Source organism: Silurus meridionalis, chromosome 28, assembly GCF_014805685.1.
Source record: "Silurus meridionalis isolate SWU-2019-XX chromosome 28, ASM1480568v1, whole genome shotgun sequence".
NCBI lineage: Eukaryota > Metazoa > Chordata > Actinopteri > Siluriformes > Siluridae > Silurus > Silurus meridionalis.
In genome coordinates, this window is record NC_060911.1 from 700,001 (window position 1) to 723,089 (window position 23,089).

General features: G+C 38.6%; 1 protein-coding gene across 1 annotated transcript in view; it reads right to left on the reverse strand.

The window, feature by feature from the left end:
• Nucleotides 1-16,563, reverse strand: part of pcdh7a (protocadherin 7a) — a 37,850-nt gene extending 21,287 nt beyond the window's left edge. Inside the window, exons 1-2 of the mRNA XM_046842579.1 lie at nucleotides 12,919-16,563; nucleotides 10,608-11,261 (exon numbers count right to left, since the gene is read on the reverse strand). Of these exons, the coding sequence (XP_046698535.1) occupies nucleotides 10,608-11,261; nucleotides 12,919-15,516 (3,252 nt within the window). The 5' untranslated portion in view covers nucleotides 15,517-16,563. The remainder of the gene's footprint in view (nucleotides 1-10,607; nucleotides 11,262-12,918) is intronic.
• Nucleotides 16,564-23,089: the final 6,526 nt, after the last annotated feature.

The window sequence follows — 23,089 nt, forward strand, 5'->3', positions numbered from 1 at the left end:
GTGTATAGTGTATTGTGTGTATGGTGTTTATGGTATTTATATGGTGTATAGTGTATTGTGTATAGTGTATTGTGTATGGTGTAAAGGGCATTGTGTATGGTGTATAGGGTATTGTGTATGGTGTATAGTGTATTGTGTATGGTGTAAAGGGTATTGTGTATGGTGTATAGGGTATTGTGTATGGTGTATAGTGTATTGTGTATGGTGTAAAGTGTATTGTGTATGGTGTAAAGGGTATTGTGTATGGTGTATAGGTATTGTGTATGGTGTATAGTGTATTGTGTATAGTGTATAAATTATTGTGTATAGTGTATGGTGTATGGTGTATAGGGTATTGTATGGTGTATAGGGTATTGTGTATGGTGTATAGTGTATATGTATAGTGTAAAGGGTATTATGTATAATTATATAGTGTATTGTGTATAGTGTATTATTATATATAATTATATAGTGTATTATGTATATGTATAGTGTATTATGTATAGTGTATAGTGTATTATGTATAATTATATATAAATTATTATTATATAGTGTATAATTATTGTGTATGGTGTAAAGGTATTATGTATATAGTGTATATATATTATTATATATAATTATATATTATTATATATAATTATATAAATTATTATTATATATAATTATATATTATTATATATAGTGTATATATTATGTATAATTATTATTATTATTATTATGTATATATATTATGTATAGTGTATAATTATTATATATAATTATATAGTGTATATATTATTATATAATTATATATGTATTATGTATAATTATATTATGTATAATTATATAAATTATTATGTATATGTATAGTGTATAATTATTATTATAGTGTATATAGTGTATAATTATATATTATTATATATAGTGTATTGTGTATAATTATTATATAGTGTATTATGTATATATATTATTATGTATATGTATAGTGTAAAGGGTATTATGTATGTGTATAGTGTATATAGTGTATAGTGTATATGTATTGTGTATGGTATAGGGTATTATTATATATAGTGTATAGTGTATAGTGTATTGTGTATAGTGTATAATTATTATTATATAATTATTATATATAATTATTATATATAGTGTATTATGTATAATTATATAGTGTATATATTGTGTATAGTGTATATAGTGTATAGTGTATATAATTATATATTATTATTATGTATATATATTATTATTATGTATAGTGTATTATGTATAATTATATAGTGTATTATTATATATAATTATTATTATATAGTGTATATAGTGTATTATGTATATATATTATTATATATAATTATTATTATATATAGTGTATAAATTATTATATATAATTATATAAATTATTATATATAATTATATAAATTATTATTATTATTATAGTGTATATATATTATTATATAATTATATAATTATATATTATTATTATGTATAGTGTATTATGTATAATTATTATGTATAGGGTATTATTATATAATTATATAGTGTATATAGTGTATATAGTGTATATAATTATTATTATATATAGTGTATATATTGTGTATAATTATTATATAATTATTATTATATATAGTGTATTGTGTATATGTATAGTGTATAAATTATTATTATATAGTGTATAGTGTATTATTATATATAGTGTATATAGTGTATATAGTGTATAATTATATAGTGTATAGTGTATATATATTATTATATAATTATTATGTATATAATTATATATATTATTATATATAATTATTATTATATATAGTGTATAATTATATATTATTATGTATATATATTATTATATATAGTGTATATGTATATGTATAATTATATATATGTATTATATATAATTATAAAGGGTATTATGTATAGTGTATAGGTATTATTATATATAATTATATGTATAGTGTATAGTGTATAATGTATAATTATAAATTATTATGTATTATGTATATAGTGTATAATTATTATTAATATAATTATATATAGTATTATGTATAGTGTATAATTAATATTATTATTATATAATTATAAAGGTATTATGTATAATTATATAGTGTATAAGGGTATTATTATGGTGTATAGGGTATTATGTATAGTGTATATAATTATTATGTATAATTATAAAAATTATTATGTATAGTGTATAAATTATTATGTATAGTGTATAAATTATTATGTATAGGGTATTATTATATTATTATGTATAATTATAAAGGTATTATGTATATGGTGTATAAATTATTATTATATGTATAGTGTATTATGTATAATTATTATAAATTATTATTAATATATAATTATATAGTATTATTATATAATTATATAGTGTATATAATTATTATGTATAATTATAAAGGGTATTATTATATAGTGTATAGTGTATAAATTATTATGTATAGTGTATATAGTGTATTATGTATATAATTATAAAAATTATTATTATTATTAATATATATTATTATATGTATAGTGTAAAAATTATTATGTATAGTGTATATAGTATTATTATATATTATTATATATAATTATAAAGGTATTATGTATATAATTATATAATTATTATGTATTATGTATAGGTATTATGTATAGTATTATTAATATAGTGTATATATTATATATTATATATATTATTATTATATATAGTATTATTATTATATTATATATAGTGTATTATTATATATATGTATATAATTATTATGTATGATGTATAGGGTATTATTATTATGTATATGGTGTATAGGTATTATTATGTATAGTGTATAAATTATTATGTATTATTATTATAGTGTATAATTAATATTATTATTATAAATTATTATTAATATAGTGTATAAATTATTATGTATAGAATATTATTATATGTATAAATTATTATTATGTATATAATTATTATATATTATTATATGTATAGTGTATAGGGTATTATGTATATATATGTATAGTGTATAAGGTATTATGTATATATTATGTATATATATTATTATTATATAGTGTATATATGTATATATATGTATAGTGTATTATTATGTATAATTATATAGGTATTATGTATGTGTATAGGTATTATTATGTATAATTATATAAATTATTATGTATAGGGTATTATTATGTATAGTGTATTATTATATAGTGTATATATATTATTATGTATAGGGTATTGTGTATTATGTATATAATTATAAAGGTATTATTATATATGTATAGTGTATTGTGTATGGTGTATAAATTATTATTATTATGTATATATATGTATAAATTATTATTATAGTGTATATGTATTGTGTATGGTGTATAAGGTATTATGTATGTGTATAGTGTATAAGGTATTATGTATATAGTGTATAAATTATTGTGTATAATTATATAGGTATTATGTATAGGTATTATGTATGTATATATATGTATTATGTATAATTATATAAATTATTATATAATTATAGGTATTATGTATATGGTGTATATATTATGTATTATGTATAATTATATAGTGTATTATGTATATATATAATTATTATGTATGGTGTATATAATTATATAGGTATTATGTATATAGTGTATAATTATATTATGTATATGGTGTATAGGGTATTGTGTATGTGTATAGGGTATTGTGTATGGTGTATAGGTATTATGTATATATAATTATTATTATGTATATAGTGTATAGTGTATTATGTATATGTATATATATTATTATATATAGTGTATAATTATTATTATATATTATATATATATTATGTATAATTATTATATATTATTATATATATATGTATATATTATGTATATGTATAAATTATTATTATTATATATGTATAGTGTATATGGTATTATGTATAATTATTATGTATAGTGTATAAATTATTATGTATAGTGTATAGTGTATAAATTATTATTATATTATGTATAGTGTATTATGTATAATTATTATATTATTATGTATAATTAATATTATTATTATATATAATTATTATGTATAATTATATAAATTATTATGTATAGTGTATATGGTATTATGTATAATTATATATTATTATGTATAATTATATTATGTATAATTATTATGTATAGTGTATTATGTATATGTATATGTATATATTATTATGTATATAGTGTATAGTGTATATGGTATTGTGTATGGTGTATATATATTATGTATGGTGTATAAATTATTATGTATAGTGTATAGGGTATTATGTATAGTGTATGGTGTATAGGGTATTGTGTATGGTGTAAAGTGTATTGTGTATGGTGTATAGGCATTGTGTATGGTGTATAGGGCATTGTGTATGGTGTATAGTGTATTGTGTATGGTATAGGTATTGTGTATGGTGTATATGGTATTGTGTATATAGGGTATTGTGTATGGTGTATAGGTATTGTGTATGGTGTATATGGTATTGTGTATGGTGTATAGTGTATTGTGTATGGTGTATATGGTATTGTGTATGGTGTATATGGTATTGTGTATGGTGTATAGGGTATTGTGTATTGTGTATGGTGTATAGTGTATAGGTATTATGTATGGTGTATAGGTATTGTGTATGGTGTATAGGGTATTGTGTATGGTGTATATGGTATTGTGTATGGTGTAAAGTGTATTGTGTATGGTGTATATGGTATTGTGTATGGTGTATAGGGCATTGTGTATGGTGTATGGTGTATAGGGTATTGTGTATGGTATAGGTATTGTGTATAGGGTATTGTGTATAGGGTATTGTGTATGGTGTATAGGGTATTGTATGGTGTATGGGGTATGGTGTATAGGGTATGTGTATGGTGTATGGTATAGGGTATTGTGTATGGTGTATAGGGTATTATGTATAGTGTATAGGGTATTATGTATGTGTATAGGGTATTGTGTATGGTGTATAGGGTATTGTGTGTATGGTGTATGGGGTATGGTGTATAGGTATTGTGTATGGTATAGGTATTGTGTATGGTGTATGGGGTATGGTGTATAGGGTATTGTGTATGGTATAGGGTATTGTGTATGGTATAGGTATTGTGTATAGGGTATTGTGTATGGTGTATAGGTATTGTATGGTGTATATGGTATTGTGTATGGTGTAAAGTGTATTGTGTATGGTGTATATGGTATTGTGTATGGTGTATAGGCATTGTGTATGGTGTAAAGTGTATTGTGTATGGTATAGGTATTGTGTATAGGGTATGTGTATGGTGTATAGTGTATTGTGTATGGTGTATGGTGTATGGTGTATAGGGCATTGTGTATGGTGTATGGGGTATGGTGTATAGGGTATTGTGTATGGTGTATAGGGTATGTGTATGGTGTATAGGTATTGTGTATGGTGTATGGGGTATGGTGTATAGGTATTGTGTATGGTGTATAGGGTATTGTGTATATAGGGTATTGTGTATATAGGGTATTGTGTATGGTGTATAGGGCATTGTGTATGGTGTATGGGGTATGGTGTATAGGGCATTGTGTATGGTGTATAGGGTATTGTGTATGGTGTATGGTGTATAGGGTATTGTGTATATGTGTATAGGGTATTGTATGGTGTATGGTCTGTTGGGTATTGTGTATGGTAAACAGTGTAAAGTTTATAGAGTATAGTTTATTAAATATTGTGCATGTTGAATGGCATATGATGAATGTTGGCTATTGTATAATGTATAGTTTATTGGGTATTGTTTATGTTGTATTTGGTAGGATCTATGGTGTATATGCTGTATAGTGTATTGGGTATGATGTACGGTGTAAATGGTGTACTGGGTAATAGTATGGAGCATAGTGTATGACAAGCTATGTATTGATATTTGATCCACTGTACATACAGTATGCTAAAGTAAATGTATGGCAGAAAGCAGAGCTGCACTGTTGCTGTAGTTACTCTTTATTGTACTGTAATCTAATACTTCACTCTAATAGAATATACAGTAATGTAATATTTTTACGTAGCTGTAATAATACTATACGTTTCGTTGTGTGTTGAGTTTAATTAAGTGAACCCATGAGCTGATATGGAGACAAAAACATTCCTGACATTCCTCTGCTCCAGCACTGAGGCTAACTCCTGACCTCTGTCCCCACGACTTCCAACCACAACACATTCTGCTCAGTAGGAGCCCAAGGACACCACTTAAACATGCAGATAATTATATTCATCTTACCACGCAGTACACAGTAACTACAGTAAAAAAAGTTACCTACATTTAAAATGTCAACGCTAACACAAATCATTCATTTACTGAATGAAATACAGATATGGCAAAACAAAGCTCGATAGAAAAATCATAATCTGAAAATCACAGAAGCTTCACCAAGAACTTCAAGAGCTCTATTCATATATCTATAATCTTTATATTTCAAAGCTGAGCGTTGTTAAGAATCACCAAATAAACAGTGAAACAATATAATAATACACTCTAAAAAATAGAATAAATGCTTCAATAAGGAATTAATAAAGAGATGATAATTAACACACACCCAGGAAATGTTTTCTGCCTTATACAGTGAAATATAAACATAAACAGGGCAAAACCAGGAAGTGTAGTTTAATGTAGTTTAGAATATTGTAGTGTTTTATTCTATTCTATTCTCATAGTTTAATGTAGTACAAGGTAATATAGTAAACTGTAGTGTAGTATAGCAGAATGCAGTGCATTGTTATGTAGTTTGCCAAACTGTAGTTTATAATTCTATAATAAAATCTAATATAGTGTAGTGTAGTAAAGTATAATGTAGTTTAGTATAAACAAGGGTATGGTACAGTACACTAGTATAGTATAGTTGAATGCAGTATAGTATGATGAGGTTTTTGATATTATAGTGTATTGTTGTGTATTTCAGCGTGGTGCATGTGGTGCATAGTGTCATGTAGTATAGTGTAGTACAGTATAATGCAGTATAGTGTCATGTAGTATAGTGTAGTACAGTATAATGCAGTATAGTGTCATGTAGTATAGTGTAGTACAGTATAATGCAGTATAGTGTCATGTAGTATAGTGTAGTACAGTATAATGCAGTATAGTGTCATGTAGTATAGTGTAGTACAGTATAATGCAGTATAGTGTCATGTAGTATAGTGTAGTACAGTATAATGTAGTATAGTGTCATGTAGTATAGTGTAGTACAGTATAATGTAGTATAGTGTCATGTAGTATAGTGTAGTACAGTATAATGCAGTATAGTGTCATGTAGTATAGTGTAGTACAGTATAATGCAGTATAGTGTCATGTAGTATAGTGTAGTACAGTATAATGTAGTATAGTGTCATGTAGTATAGTGTAGTACAGTATAATGTAGTATAGTGTCATGTAGTATAGTGTAGTACAGTATAATGTAGTATAGTGTCATGTAGTATAGTGTAGTACAGTATAATGTAGTATAGTGTCATGTAGTATAGTGTAGTACAGTATAATGTAGTATAGTGTCATGTAGTATAGTGTAGTACAGTATAATGTAGTATAGTGTCATGTAGTATAGTGTAGTACAGTATAATGTAGTATAGTGTCATGTAGTATAGTGTAGTACAGTATAATGTAGTATAGTGTCATGTAGTATAGTGTAGTACAGTATAATGCAGTATAGTGTCATGTAGTATAGTGTAGTACAGTATAATGTAGTATAGTGTCATGTAGTATAGTGTAGTACAGTATAATGTAGTATAGTGTCATGTAGTATAGTGTAGTACAGTATAATGCAGTATAGTGTCATGTAGTATAGTGTAGTACAGTATAATGCAGTATAGTGTCATGTAGTATAGTGTAGTACAGTATAATGCAGTATAGTGTCATGTAGTATAGTGTAGTACAGTATAATGCAGTATAGTGTCATGTAGTAGTGTAGTACAGTATAATGCAGTATAGTGTCATGTAGTATAGTGTAGTACAGTATAATGTAGTATAGTGTCATAGTATAGTGTAGTACAGTATAATGTAGTATAGTGTCATAGTATAGTGTAGTACAGTATAATGTAGTATAGTGTCATGTAGTATAGTGTAGTACAGTATAATGTAGTATAGTGTCATGTAGTATAGTGTAGTACAGTATAATGTAGTATAGTGTCATGTAGTATAGTGTAGTACAGTATAATGCAGTATAGTGTCATGTAGTATAGTGTAGTACAGTATAATGTAGTATAGTGTCATGTAGTATAGTGTAGTACAGTATAATGTAGTATAGTGTCATGTAGTATAGTGTAGTACAGTATAATGTAGTATAGTGTCATGTAGTATAGTGTAGTACAGTATAATGTAGTATAGTGTCATGTAGTATAGTGTAGTACAGTATAATGTAGTATAGTGTCATGTAGTATAGTGTAGTACAGTATAATGCAGTATAGTGTCATGTAGTATAGTGTAGTACAGTATAATGTAGTATAGTGTCATGTAGTATAGTGTAGTACAGTATAATGTAGTATAGTGTCATGTAGTATAGTGTAGTACAGTATAATGCAGTATAGTGTCATGTAGTATAGTGTAGTACAGTATAATGCAGTATAGTGTCATGTAGTATAGTGTAGTACAGTATAATGCAGTATAGTGTCATGTAGTATAGTGTAGTACAGTATAATGCAGTATAGTGTCATGTAGTATAGTGTAGTACAGTATAATGCAGTATAGTGTCATGTAGTATAGTGTAGTACAGTATAATGCAGTATAGTGTCATGTAGTATAGTGTAGTACAGTATAATGTAGTATAGTGTCATGTAGATTAGCGTATTATTCTGGAATCTATTGTGGTGTTATATATTGTAGAATAGTTAGAATGTAGGACATTGTTTAATTTGGTGTTGTATTTTGTAATGAAGTTTAATGATGTTTACTGTGTAATATGATGCAGTGTGTAATAGTGCAAAGCAGTACAGTGTGGCAAAGTGTAACGTAGTTTATTTCGCTGCAGTAGAGTGTAAGAGTGTGTCAGAGCATAGTAATGCAGGAAAATATATAAGTACAGTAAAGTAGTTTATAGTATAGAATATTTTAGAGAAGTGTCGTATAGTATAATCTAGTGTTTTCTTTACTCAAAAATAAAATATCATGTACAGTGGAACCTCGGGTTACGAACGCCCCGGCATACGTATAATTCAGGTTACGAATCGCAGTTCATCAAAATTTTGCCCTGGTTACGAACAATATATCGGGATCTGACGTCGCTCACCAAAAATCGCAGGCAAGTTGGTTGTTTTGCTCTATCCACGCAGCTCGTCACATCAGTTAGCGTCCTGTGTCCCTAGCGAGAGCATCGTGTTACTTATCCGCTTGAACTTTTCCCGGCGGCAGCGTAACAACTCATTAGTTGATGCTCGTGGAATGATGAGATGGACAACATTAGCCGATGCATAACCACTTTACTTGTTTTTATGAAGATAGATTAGCAGGGTTACAGTCTTTTCAGTACAATTCCCATAATGAATTTCACTCTGGACTTCAATACCAACTGATAGTAGCCTTAAAGAAACAGCTCTCATTTTCCCTCTAATGCAACAATTGTCTCAGCGTTCGTGTTAATAACACTGTCTTTAATATTCTATAATATAATATATAATAATATATAAATAATATAATATAATAAGATTCTCCTTCCAAACAATAACTCTCCCTCCTCCCCTTCTCTGACGTCGTCTCCTGCAGCGAGTCTTCTCAAAGGAAAGTACCCGGTAAAGATCTTTTCCTCTTTTGTATGTTTTTATGTGGTATGATTTTAATATAACATGTTAAAAGTAAATAATATTAGTGAATATTGGCTTTATTTTTATTTAAGTAATATTTTTGGTTGTCCAGAACGAATTACCGAAGTTTCTGTTCATTATTATGGGGAAATTTGTATCGGGATACGAACTTTTCAGGTTACGAATAAAGTACCGGAACGAATTAAATTCGTAACCTGAGGTTCCACTGTACGTGTATCACAGTATAAATGCGTGTCTGCATAAGTTTGCAGTCCTACTACATACTAGCCATTGGTTTGTCCCATGAGGAACATTCTGTACATCTTCTCAGCTCTGCTATTATAGAAAGGTGGAAATGATTGTAGATCACACGTGTCCCTGCAGGAGAGAACAATCCCATAATACACTTCACCTGATGAGTGCAAACAAAACAACTAAGTGTGTTAGTCTTAACGCTAAGCTGCAGTGTGAAGACTTCACATCCATGCTTTTCCTGTGGTTCCTGAGTTCTGGCCATGTAGAGTTCCCTGACTCACTCACCTGCTTCCTGTGTGTCTTTTCCCTGACCAAGCCCATGAACCCAAACTAGGTTACTCCACAGGAAGTTACCCAAATGTAGTCACATAACACTCCATGAATATTCATCTCCACCCAGCCTGCAGCTGCTCAACCAAACCCACAAACGGTGAAAAAACTGAAACTCATCAGGACACAGAGTCATCGTCAAACTAATGCTGCATACGAGAAGCAAAATCTCCCGGAGGAAACGAGAGTGGAGAGGAATCAGCAGCTCCATCAACACCATCCATCAGCACAACAGCTGCTTTAAAACAAATAATTACACGAAACAACAACAGGAGATTTTCCTGCAGGACACACTGAGAACCAAAGAGTGAACAAAAGCACGACAGATTCAGCACATCTGGTGTTAAGGTGTAAATACAGTGCACTGTACAAGCGCTGGCTCCTCACCTGTTTGCTGTACTTGGTATTATGGCAGCTGTACTCGGAGCAGTGGTCTGACCCAAGCGACATGGCGTCCACGTTCCCGTTCCCGTTCCCGGTAAAGGTGTTTGTTGGAGGAAGTTCCTGCACGGCCTGGTGCTTCTTCCCCTCCACCGGTGGCGAGTTGGGCTGCAGATGGACCGCGGGTAACGGGGAGCTGGATTTGTAATGACGGGCGAGGTCAGGACTGGAACGGTGACGCCTAGCTCCGATGCGCTGATTCACTTCCTGTTCCTCCTCAACTTCCTCTTCCTCCTCCTCCTCGTCGGTGCGCCTGCAGCTGTTAACTGTGACGATCCCGGCATACAGCGAGCGCTCCGTTTTGGATCGAGTGTCACGTTTCTCCGTGTCGCGCCGCTTCTTTTTCTCGGGCGGTGGCTGAGATGGTGGGCGGGGCGTGAAGAAGTCCTCCTCAGGTTCTTTCTTTCCGGCTTCATAGCCGTTCTTCCCGAGCGCTCCGCACTGACGAGCAGTCAGGACCAGCAGGATAATGAGAACCACCGCGGCTGCACCCGAGAGTACACCAATCGCCACGCTCAGACGCTGCTTACCAAGAATCCTCTCATTATCAGGGTCACCTGCAATGTCCAGGGACAGGGGTAACCCCAAACTCCGGGCCACCTGGATGGGAAAGGCGAGAGACAGACAGAAAGAAAGGATGAAAGGCAATAAAAAAGAGAGAGAAACGCGGGATGGGAGATAATGGGAGAGGAAGAAATAGGGGAAGAAATAATTGGAGAGAGACAGAGAAAAAAGTAAGAGGGAGAGATAATGAGATCGAGAGAGAGAGAGAGAGAGAGAGAGAGAGAGCACTCTAATTTAATTGGTTCCTCATTTTATGGCTCTACTGTAATGTTTAGACTTTTCAATTAAGTCTAGGCGATGATATTCAGTCATAGGTTTTGTGTGTGTGTGTGTGTGTGTGTGTGTGTGTGTGTGTGTGTGTGTGTGTGTGTGTGTGTGTGTCAGCATGGGTCAGCTGTAATTTGAGTCATGAATATTTATCCACATGAGACATTTTACAATTTTATAGTTTTACAGAGTGACACGTCGTAACACCGGACGCCGCTAATGAAGTGCCACGTCGTTCAATAGCTTCCTGTCACGGACCACAATGTGCCTCTGTGTTCTTCCCACACACACACACACACACACACACACACACACACACACACACACACTCCTGTGGATGTGTCCGTACTTGATTCAGATTCAGCACGGGTTCATCATCCACTCCTACTGTCTGTGAAACGTTCATTGTTCCACACGTACCCAGACGTTCCTCCATCAGGGTTCCTCCACACTCCATTATATCTCACACTGTCTCATATTGATACCAGTAACATCAGTCAAACTCAGGTTTAACGTCTGGTTCTTTTTATATAACTCAGTTTAGCAGAACTTTCAGGTCGTTGCTGTGACCTTTATTTGACCTTTTCTTACCTGCACTGACCCTCATTCAGATCTCAAATGAATCACACTGTACACACACATATTCCACCCCCACAATACATCCCTAAAAACCACAGTCATCTCCCTTCCCTCTCTTACAAACACACACACACACACACCACTCCTCTCAGCAAGCGTCTAGACAAGGCCCTCAGACGAGTACAGACATCACACTGACACTCTGGAATGAACATGTGGACAGATGCTACGCTGGTATTTTAACAAAAATCTGTGTTTTAGGCTAAAAACAGCAAAAAATCAACCATGCTAGAGTAACACAACCGCACCTCCTGACTAACAATCACACTGAGGGAAAGGGGCAATTTTCTGTCCTCCTGCACATATATATTACATTACATATGTGTGTTACATCACCGTAAGCTTCCCACATGTAACAGATCAAAGCCCTGTTCAGACGGGATGAGGTTTTCACTTGGAGTTGTGTGATTCTAAATCTTAATTATTACATCATGATGTTGTTATGCCCAGAATATCTTGCTCATGAAGATGCTCCAGGAAGCTCTCTGTATTTCCTCTTTCAGGTAGGACACACTTCAATAGCTGAGCGTGTCCGAAAAACAAATCCCAACCGAACAGTGCTTAGGACTAGTCTAGAAACTTTTCCCCACCAATTAGCCAAATCCCTTTCTTGCAAATTCGAAAAGCATCGTTACAGTCTTGGCACCTACTTTACAACGAAGTAATCAATGCTCAATCTGACCAAAGTCTAACAAGACACTCAAGCAGTGTCCAGAAGGCCACAACACTGGTGAATTAGGAATATTATGGTCTTGTTGTATGTGTGTGGTTGTGTTTTATTTTTTACCTGAGCATCCACCAGGGTGGCGTTAGTGAGACTCTCATTGACGAAGACGTGAACTAGCGCTGTGGCGCACAGTGATGGAACCCCGCTGTCGTTCACTCGTACCACCAGGCGGTGGAGCCCTCGGTGTCGTCTCTCCAGCGGTTCTGTTAGCGTAATTACGCCGCTGCTCGCACCGATTTCGAACAGATGGAACGGGTTTCCACCAATCAAAGCATAGCGCAGATCTGCATTGGAGCCAGCGTCACTGTCCGAGGCCGTTACAGTTCTGACGACAGTCCGAGCGCCACTGGACGGAGTTAGGAGCGTGTACGAGTCATTAGAAGGTGAGATGACGGATGGAGCGTTGTCATTTTCATCCGTTACATACAGAGAGACTGTGGCAGTTGCAGATCGAGGCGGATCACCACCATCTATGGCCCGAACACGGAACTTGTACGTGCTGCGGCGCTCACGATCGAACGACAACGCGGAAAAGATAGTCCCGGTGTTATTCTCTATAGAGAACGTCTTGGTTAAGGTTTCCGTTCTTTTACTTCCTGCTTCATTTTCCTCAATGTCATCATCATCCTCCTCCTCCACAAACAAACTCAACTCCGCATTCTCTCCACCATCAGCATCTGTAACGGTCAGCATTCCAACTGGGCTGTTGGAAAGCAGGTTTTCCTTCACATAAAACATGAAAACTTCCTGGACGAACTTTGGAGCATTGTCGTTTCTATCCGTTATCTGGACCACAACGGTTGTAGAACCTTGTAAAGACGGAGTGCCCTTGTCTCGAGCGATTACGCGGAACTCGTATCTGTCACGCTGCTCTCGATCCAACACGCCGGTAGCACGTATATCTCCGTTATCGGTGTCAATGTAAAACGCTCCGTTCACCGACGGATCCAGGGAATATGCGATTTCTGCATTTTTGCCACTATCGGCATCGGACGCTACCACGGTGACCACCCGCTCCCCGGGTGTGTTGTTTTCTGCGAAATGAACTTCCACCAGATTCTGAGCAAATGTCGGAGCGTGATCGTTTATATCCACAACTCGCACCATCAAAGTGCTGTTAACCGACAAACTCGGGCTTCCCGAATCCACCGCGACAATGGTGACTGTGTAATCCCGTGTGGTTTCATAGTCCAAAAGCGCCGAAGTGTGCAGGAAAAACTTCTTTTTGTTTCGTTCGAAGGCGTCGTCGACAGCAGGAGGAGGAGCTAGTGCGTTTTCTCCTGCAGGTTTCAGTGTAAACGGTACATCTCCAACCACTGTGCATGTCACAGCACCGTTTTCACCTTGATCACGATCTGAAACTTGGACTAACGCTACAGGAGTGTCAACTAGAACATTCTCAGGCACCATAGCAGCTCCGTCCCGTACGATGATGCGGCCAATTTTGCGAATATCTATGACAGGAACATTGTCATTTTCGTCTCGTACATTGAGTATGACTGTGGCGCGGTCTGTTCGAGGTGGCTGGCCGCGATCCTTCGCGGTTACTATGAAGCGCAGTTGAGAAACTTCCTCTCTGTCGATACGATGTAAAACACTAAGCCAACCTGAGGCCTCGTCGAGGCGGAGTAGCCGGCGTACCGATTCTGTGGCAGCACCAAAGACATATTCCACCTGTCCGTTTACTCCGACATCACGATCTGAAGCTCGAACCTGCAACACAGGGGTTCCTGGAGGTGTGTTTTCAGCCATTTCAGCTTCATAAACAGCCCTTTCAAAGCGTGGATTGTTGTCATTGACGTCAGTGATGGAGATGCGAAGCAGCGCTTGAGAAGAACGTGCCGGATTTCCGCCATCTCGAACTCTAAGAATCAACTCATAGGAATCCCGTGCCTCTCGATCCAACGGGCCTTTAACAATCAATTGCGGCTGTTTCTGTCCATCAGGTGTATCAGCAACCTGCAACTCAAAGACACTGTTGCTCCGCCCATTTAAAGTAGGCCCAACCTCCTGGATACGCCTCCTCTCACCATTTCCGTTCCTTTCGGTTCCTGTGGCCATGCTGGGATTGGGTCGGCGTGACCCAGATACAGCATCCTGGTGCACGAGCTCGTAGCGGTCGATCCCGTTGCGCCCGAAGTCACGGTCCGTAGCCGTGGGGAGAAGGTAAAGCGTTCCAATTGGTCTGTTCTCCTCAACTGACAGAGTTAGCATAGGAGACGGAAACGATGGCGTGTTGTCATTGATGTCGGTGACCACGACGCGGCCTTCGAAAAGGTCCACCCAGCTTTGGAGCGGCCCGATCACGGAAACTTCAAAGTCCAAGAAACACTCGTTCTCGTCAAAGATCATGGCACACTGTGGTAACTTTTCACGGTCGATGCGCCGGGCGCTGGTGGTCAACTCGCCTGTCACGTTGTCAATCTTGAAGTACTCAGCCCCGGACTCCAGCGCAAAGGTCACGTCTCCGGTCCCAACGCCGGATGTGGCGAGCCCGAGGTCGAGGGCCACGTTGCCGATGCGCACGTCCGCCGGTCCTTCCTCAGCGACCCGGTAGCGCAGCGCCCCATCCACCTGAGTCAGCAGCTGCAGCGCGAGCACGAGGTAGCAGCCGAGCGGCGTGTTCACTGCGGCGCTCCCCATGGCTTTCTCACTCATTCCCTCTTTCTTTCTCTCTTTTCTTCTTTCTCTCTGCAGCCTGCTCGTGCTCCAGATCCAGCAATGATTTTTTTAGTCTCTGCTTGTTGGTTTTCTTCTCTTTGTGTCTCTCTTAGTATTTTTTAGATGATTTTGCACTTCCTTAGTTGCTCCAGTCACGTCTGCACGTGCGTGATGCCCGCATTTAAAACAAAAACACGTCCTCTTTTTCTTCTTCAGCGAAGATCCATGTGTGCAGTAAGGAGAGGATCCACTCGGTACCGGGTTTTTCTCTCCTTTTCCGGTTCATTTAGATGCCGCACGGCGCGCGAGCGGCTCTCTTTCGCTTTGCACCGGGTTTAAACTGCAATGCAGTAGAACACAAAGAGAGAGAGAGAGAGAGAGATCCGTGACTTCAACTCGGGACGCTTCTCTCCCTCCCTCCCTCTATCTATCTATATCTATCTATCGTTCTTTCCTCCTTTTCTTCAGTATGCACGCGACGACAGTGGCTTTGTTATGCGCGCTCGGGAAGGAAACCAGTCTCCTGTTTTATGATGTGGTTTTATTATCCTTCTTTTCTCACTCTCTGTCCCCCGAAGTCCTTCCAGGTTCGTCCTCCTCTCCTCAGTCTGTCTCCAGCCGCGTGCCGCCGCGCGCAGTTTCTCCGCAATCCACCGCTTCAATAAAGAAAAGTTGAGGAGCGCTGATGGAGTCCTGATGAACCTCGTGCAGGAGAAATGACGAGGAGAAACCCAAACTCTAAACCGGACAAGATTAAAAAGAGGGGATTAAAGAATTAAAAAAAATAATAATAATAAATAAAGAGGAAGGAACTAATCGCAGTCCAGTTGCTGAGCTCTCGCGCGTGAGGAACTGTGTTGCGGGAACTGTTCCGCGTGCTCTATGCGTCTTTTGCCCCTTGAAAGTCTAACTCGCGTGCACGGTCCACGCACCTCCCTCCTCTTCATCATCCTCCTCCTCCTCCTCCCATCACCTGCACATTCTACCGCACTGCACGCGCGAGAGAGACTCTCTCAAATGATGCTGCAAACACACACACACACACACACACACACACACACACTACGTAACTTGATCAGCGAAAGGGAAGGCAGGAAACCGGACAGGCAGTTTGTGTGTGTGTGTGTGTGTGTGTGTGTGTGTGTGTGTGTGTGTGTGTGTGTGCGCGCTACAAACACACTTTTAAAAATTACTCCATTGAGAAAACGTGCAAAAAAACGAAACAAAAAAACACCGAGTTACAGCAATGCAATCTCATTAAGCAACCGTGCGCGCGAGATTGTCATGAGCGTGCACGCGCAATTTGGGTTTAATCCATCTATAATTTTCCACACACACACACACACACACACACACACGTCCCTCTCTCTGACCTGAGAAGGTGTGTTCGGTACACCGGTGCAGTGCACTTACTTAATCACACTAAAGGGTACTAAGATACTAAAGGTACCGCATCAAGAAAAGTACCCTTTAGTTCCTTTATATCTCCGGTACTGGACATACAGGAACACAGAAGATCTGATCTGTAAAGGTTGTTCCATTCACGTGAGGTAAAAAGTGTACTAACAGTACTGTTCTATGTTCTATCTCAGGGTTCAGTTCCCTTTAGTTTGTGTCTTTGTGCAGTGATGTTTCCAAAAACTCCGGTTATATTTTTTATCTATAAATATGTGATTAAGGTACAGAAAAAATTATAATTAATAAAAATAATAATTATTAATAAAAAATGCTGTAGTGGTGTTGCAAAGGTGTTGTAGTGATGTGGTGGTACTATAGTGTTAGTGTAGTGGTGATAAAGTGATGTAGTGATACTGTAGTGGTGGTATAATGGTGTTGTAGTGATGTGGTGGTACTGTAGTGGTGGTATAGTGGTGTTGTAGTGATGTGGTGGTACTGTAGTGGTGGTATAAAGGTGTTGTAGTGATGTGGTGGTACTGTAGTGGTGGTATAGTGGTGGTGTAGTGATGTGGTGGTACTGTAGTGGTGGTATAGTGGTGTTGTAGTAATGTGGTGGTACTGTAGTGGTGGTATAATGGTGTTGTAGTGATGTGGTGGTACTGTAGTGGTGGTATAGTGGTGGTGTAGTGATGTGGTGGTACCGTAGTGGTGGTATAATGGTGTTGTAGTGATGTGGTGGTACTGTAGTGGTGGTGTAGTGATGTGGTGGTACTGTATTGGTGGTGTAGTGGTGGTGGTACTGTAGTGGTGGCGTAGTGATGTGGTGGTATAGTGGTGGTACTTTAGTGGTGGTGTAGTGGTGGTGTAGTGATGTGGTGGTACTGTAGTGGTGGTGTAGTGATGTGGTGGTACTGTAGTAGTGGTGTAGTGGTGGTGTAGTGATGTGGTGGTACTGTAGTGGTGGTGTAGTGATGTAGTGGTACTGTAGTGGTGGTGTAGTGATGGTGTAGTGATGTGGTGGTACTGTAGTGGTGGTGTAGTGATGTGGTGGTACTGTAGTGGTGGTGTAGTGATGTGGTGGTACTGTAGTGGTGGTGTAGTGATGTAGTGGTACTGTAGTGGTGGTGTAGTGATGTGGTGGTACTGTAGTGGTGGTGTAGTGGTGGTGGTGTAGTGGTGGTGTAGTGATGTGGTGGTATAGTGGTGGTGTAGTGGTGGTGTAGTGATGTGGTGGTACTGTAGTGGTGGTGTAGTGATGTGGTGGCATAGTGATGTGGTGGTATAGTGGTGGTACTGTAGTGGTGGTGTAGTGATGTGGTGGTACTGTAGTGGTGGTGTAGTGATGTGGTGGTACTGTAGTAGTGGTGTAGTGGTGGTGTAGTGATGTGGTGGTGTAGTCGTACTGAGATGAAGTTTGCATGTTTATTACCCTTTAGTGTATAAAAGTGAGGGAGTTTATTAATAAATAAATAATTTAAAGTATCAGGAAATAAAACACCACCAAAACACTGAATACCCCTTAAAAACACCACCAAACACTGAATACCCCTCAAACACCACCAAACACTGAATACCCCTCAAACACCACCAAACACTGAATACCCCTTAAAAACACCACCAAACACTGAATACCCCTCAAACACCACCAAACACTGAATACCCCTCAAACACCACCAAACACTGAATACCCCTCAAACACCACCAAACACTGAATACCCCTCAAACACCACCAAACACTGAATACCCCTCAAACACCACCAAACACTGAATACCCCTCAAACACCACCAAACACTGAATACCCCTCAAACACCACCAAACACTGAATACCCCTCAAACACCACCAAACACTGAATACCCCTCAAACACCACCAAACACTGAATACCCCTCAAACACCACCAAACACTGAATACCCCTCAAACACCACCAAACACTGAATACCCCTCAAACACCACCAAACACTGAATACCCCTCAAACACCACCAAACACTGAATACCCCTCAAACACCACCAAACACTGAATACCCCTCAAACACCACCAAACACTGAATACCCCTCAAACACCACCAAACACTGAATACCCCTCAAACACCACCAAACACTGAATACCCCTCAAACACCACCAAACACTGAATACCCCTCAAACACCACCAAACACGGTGGTACTGTAGTGGTGGTGTAGTGATGTGGTGGTACTGTAGTGGTGGTGTAGTGATGTAGTGGTACTGTAGTGGTGGTGTAGTGATGTGGTGGTACTGTAGTGGTGGTGTAGTGGTGGTGGTGTAGTGGTGGTGTAGTGATGTGGTGGTATAGTGGTGGTGTAGTGGTGGTGTAGTGATGTGGTGGTACTGTAGTGGTGGTGTAGTGATGTGGTGGCATAGTGATGTGGTGGTATAGTGGTGGTACTGTGGTGGTGGTGTAGTGATGTGGTGGTACTGTAGTGGTGGTGTAGTGATGTGGTGGTACTGTAGTGGTGGTGTAGTGGTGGTGTAGTGATGTGGTGGTACTGTAGTGGTGGTGTAGTGATGTAGTGGTACTGTAGTGGTGGTATAGTGATGGTGTAGTGATGTGGTGGTACTGTAGTGGTGGTGTAGTGATGTGGTGGTACTGTAGTGGTGGTGTAGTGGTGGTGTAGTGATGTGGTGGTACTGTAGTGGTGGTGTAATGATGTGGTGGTACTGTAGTGGTGGTGTAGTGATGTGGTGGTACTGTAGTGGTGGTGTAGTGGTGGTGTAGTGATGTGGTGGTACTGTAGTGGTGGTGTAATGATGTGGTGGTACTGTGGTGGTGGTGTAGTGATGTGGTGGTACTGTAGTGGTGGTGTAGTGATGTGGTGGTACTGTAGTGGTGGTGTAATGATGTGGTGGTACTGTAGTGGTGGTGTAGTGGTGGTACTGTAGTGGTGGTGTAGTGATGTGGTGGTACTGTAGTGGTGGTGTAATGATGTGGTGGTACTGTAGTGGTGGTGTAGTGATGTGGTGGTACTGTAGTGGTGGTGTAGTGATGTGGTGGTACTGTAGTGGTGGTGTAGTGATGTGGTGGTACTGTAGTGGTGGTGTAGTGATGTGGTGGTACTGTAGTGGTGGTGTAATGATGTGGTGGTACTGTAGTGGTGGTGTAGTGATGTGGTGGTACTGTAGTGGTGGTGTAGTGTACTGAGATGAAGTTTGCATGTTTATTACCCTTTAGTGTATAAAAGTGAGGGAGTTTATTAATAAATAAATAATGTAAAGTATCAGGAAATAAAACACCACACCAACCACCCTGTTTTTATCATCATCATCATCATCATTATTCTTCTTATCGTCATCATCATCATTATTATTATTTTATATACTGCAGTCTTACAGAGATACGGTTACTATTTAAATGCGGCACGGCTGCCCAACGCACACACACACACACACACACACACACACACACACACACACACACACACACATTTATATCTCTTTGGTCCCTGTACAGCCACACGAGCGCAATGCAGCACCGGCAGAGAGTGCTGAACAATGGAAAAACGGAGAGTGAGTGAGGGATGGAGAGAGAAAAGAAAGAGGGAGACAGGAAGAGAATGTTAACCTATTTATTTACACAGGATCTAAAATCTGAAACTAAAACAGCAACGTTTCAGAATCAGGGTTTTGAGGAATCTCTCACACACACACACACACACACACACACACACACACACACACACACACACACACACACACACACACACACACACACACACACACACACACACACACACACACACACACACACACACACACACACACACACACACACACACACACACACACACACACACACACACACACACACACACACACACACACACACACACACACACACACACACACACACACACACACACACACACACACACACACACACACACACACACACACACACACACACACACACACACACACACACACACACACACACACACACACACACACACACACACACACACACACACACACACACACACACACACACACACACACACACACACACACACACACACACACACACACACACACACACACACACACACACACACACACACACACACACACACACACACACACACACACACACACACACACACACACACACACACACACACACACACACACACACACACACACACACACACACACACACACACACACACACACACACACACACACACACACACACACACACACACACACACACACACACACACACACACACACACACACACACACACACACACACACACACACACACACACACACACACACACACACACACACACACACACACACACACACACACACACACACACACACACACACACACACACACACACACACACACACACACACACACACACACACACACACACACACACACACACACACACACACACACACACACACACACACACACACACACACACACACACACACACACACACACACACACACACACACACACACACACACACACACACACACACACACACACACACACACACACACACACACACACACACACACACACACACACACACACACACACACACACACACACACACACACACACACACACACACACACACACACACACACACACACACACACACACACACACACACACACACACACACACACACACACACACACACACACACACACACACACACACACACACACACACACACACACACACACACACACACACACACACACACACACACACACACACACACACACACACACACACACACACACACACACACACACACACACACACACACACACACACACACACACACACACACACACACACACACACACACACACACACACACACACACACACACACACACACACACACACACACACACACACACACACACACACACACACACACACACACACACACACACACACACACACACACACACACACACACACACACACACACACACACACACACACACACACACACACACACACACACACACACACACACACACACACACACACACACACACACACACACACACACACACACACACACACACACACACACACACACACACACACACACACACACACACACACACACACACACACACACACACACACACACACACACACACACACACACACACACACACACACACACACACACACACACACACACACACACACACACACACACACACACACACACACACACACACACACACACACACACACACACACACACACACACACACACACACACACACACACACACACACACACACACACACACACACACACACACACACACACACACACACACACACACACACACACACACACACACACACACACACACACACACACACACACACACACACACACAGGTACTGTAGTGGTGGTGTAGTGATGTGGTGGTACTGTAGTGGTGGTGTAGTGGTGGTGTAGTGATGTGGTGGTACTGTAGTGGTGGTGTAATGATGTGGTGGTACTGGTGGTGGTGTAGTGATGTGGTGGTACTGTAGTGGTGGTGTAGTGATGTAGTGGTACTGTAGTGGTGGTGTAGTGATGTGGTGGTACTGTAGTGGTGGTAGTGGTGGTGGTGTAGTGGTGGTGTAGTGATGTGGTGGTACTGTAGTGGTGGTGTAGTGATGTGGTGGCATAGTGATGTGGTGGTATAGTGGTGGTACTGTAGTGGTGGTGTAGTGATGTGGTGGTACTGTAGTGGTGGTGTAGTGATGTGGTGGTACTGTAGTAGTGGTGTAGTGGTGGTGTAGTGATGTGGTGGTACTGTAGTGGTGGTGTAGTGATGTAGTGGTACTGTAGTGGTGGTATAGTGATGGTGTAGTGATGTGGTGGTACTGTAGTGGTGGTGTAGTGATGTGGTGGTACTGTAGTGGTGGTGTAGTGGTGGTGTAGTGATGTGGTGGTACTGTAGTGGTGGTGTAATGATGTGGTGGTACTGTAGTGGTGGTGTAGTGATGTGGTGGTACTGTAGTGGTGGTGTAGTGGTGGTGTAGTGATGTGGTGGTACTGTAGTGGTGGTGTAATGATGTGGTGGTACTGTAGTGGTGGTGGTGTAGTGATGTGGTGGTACTGTAGTGGTGGTGTAGTGATGTGGTGGTACTGTAGTGGTGGTGTAATGAT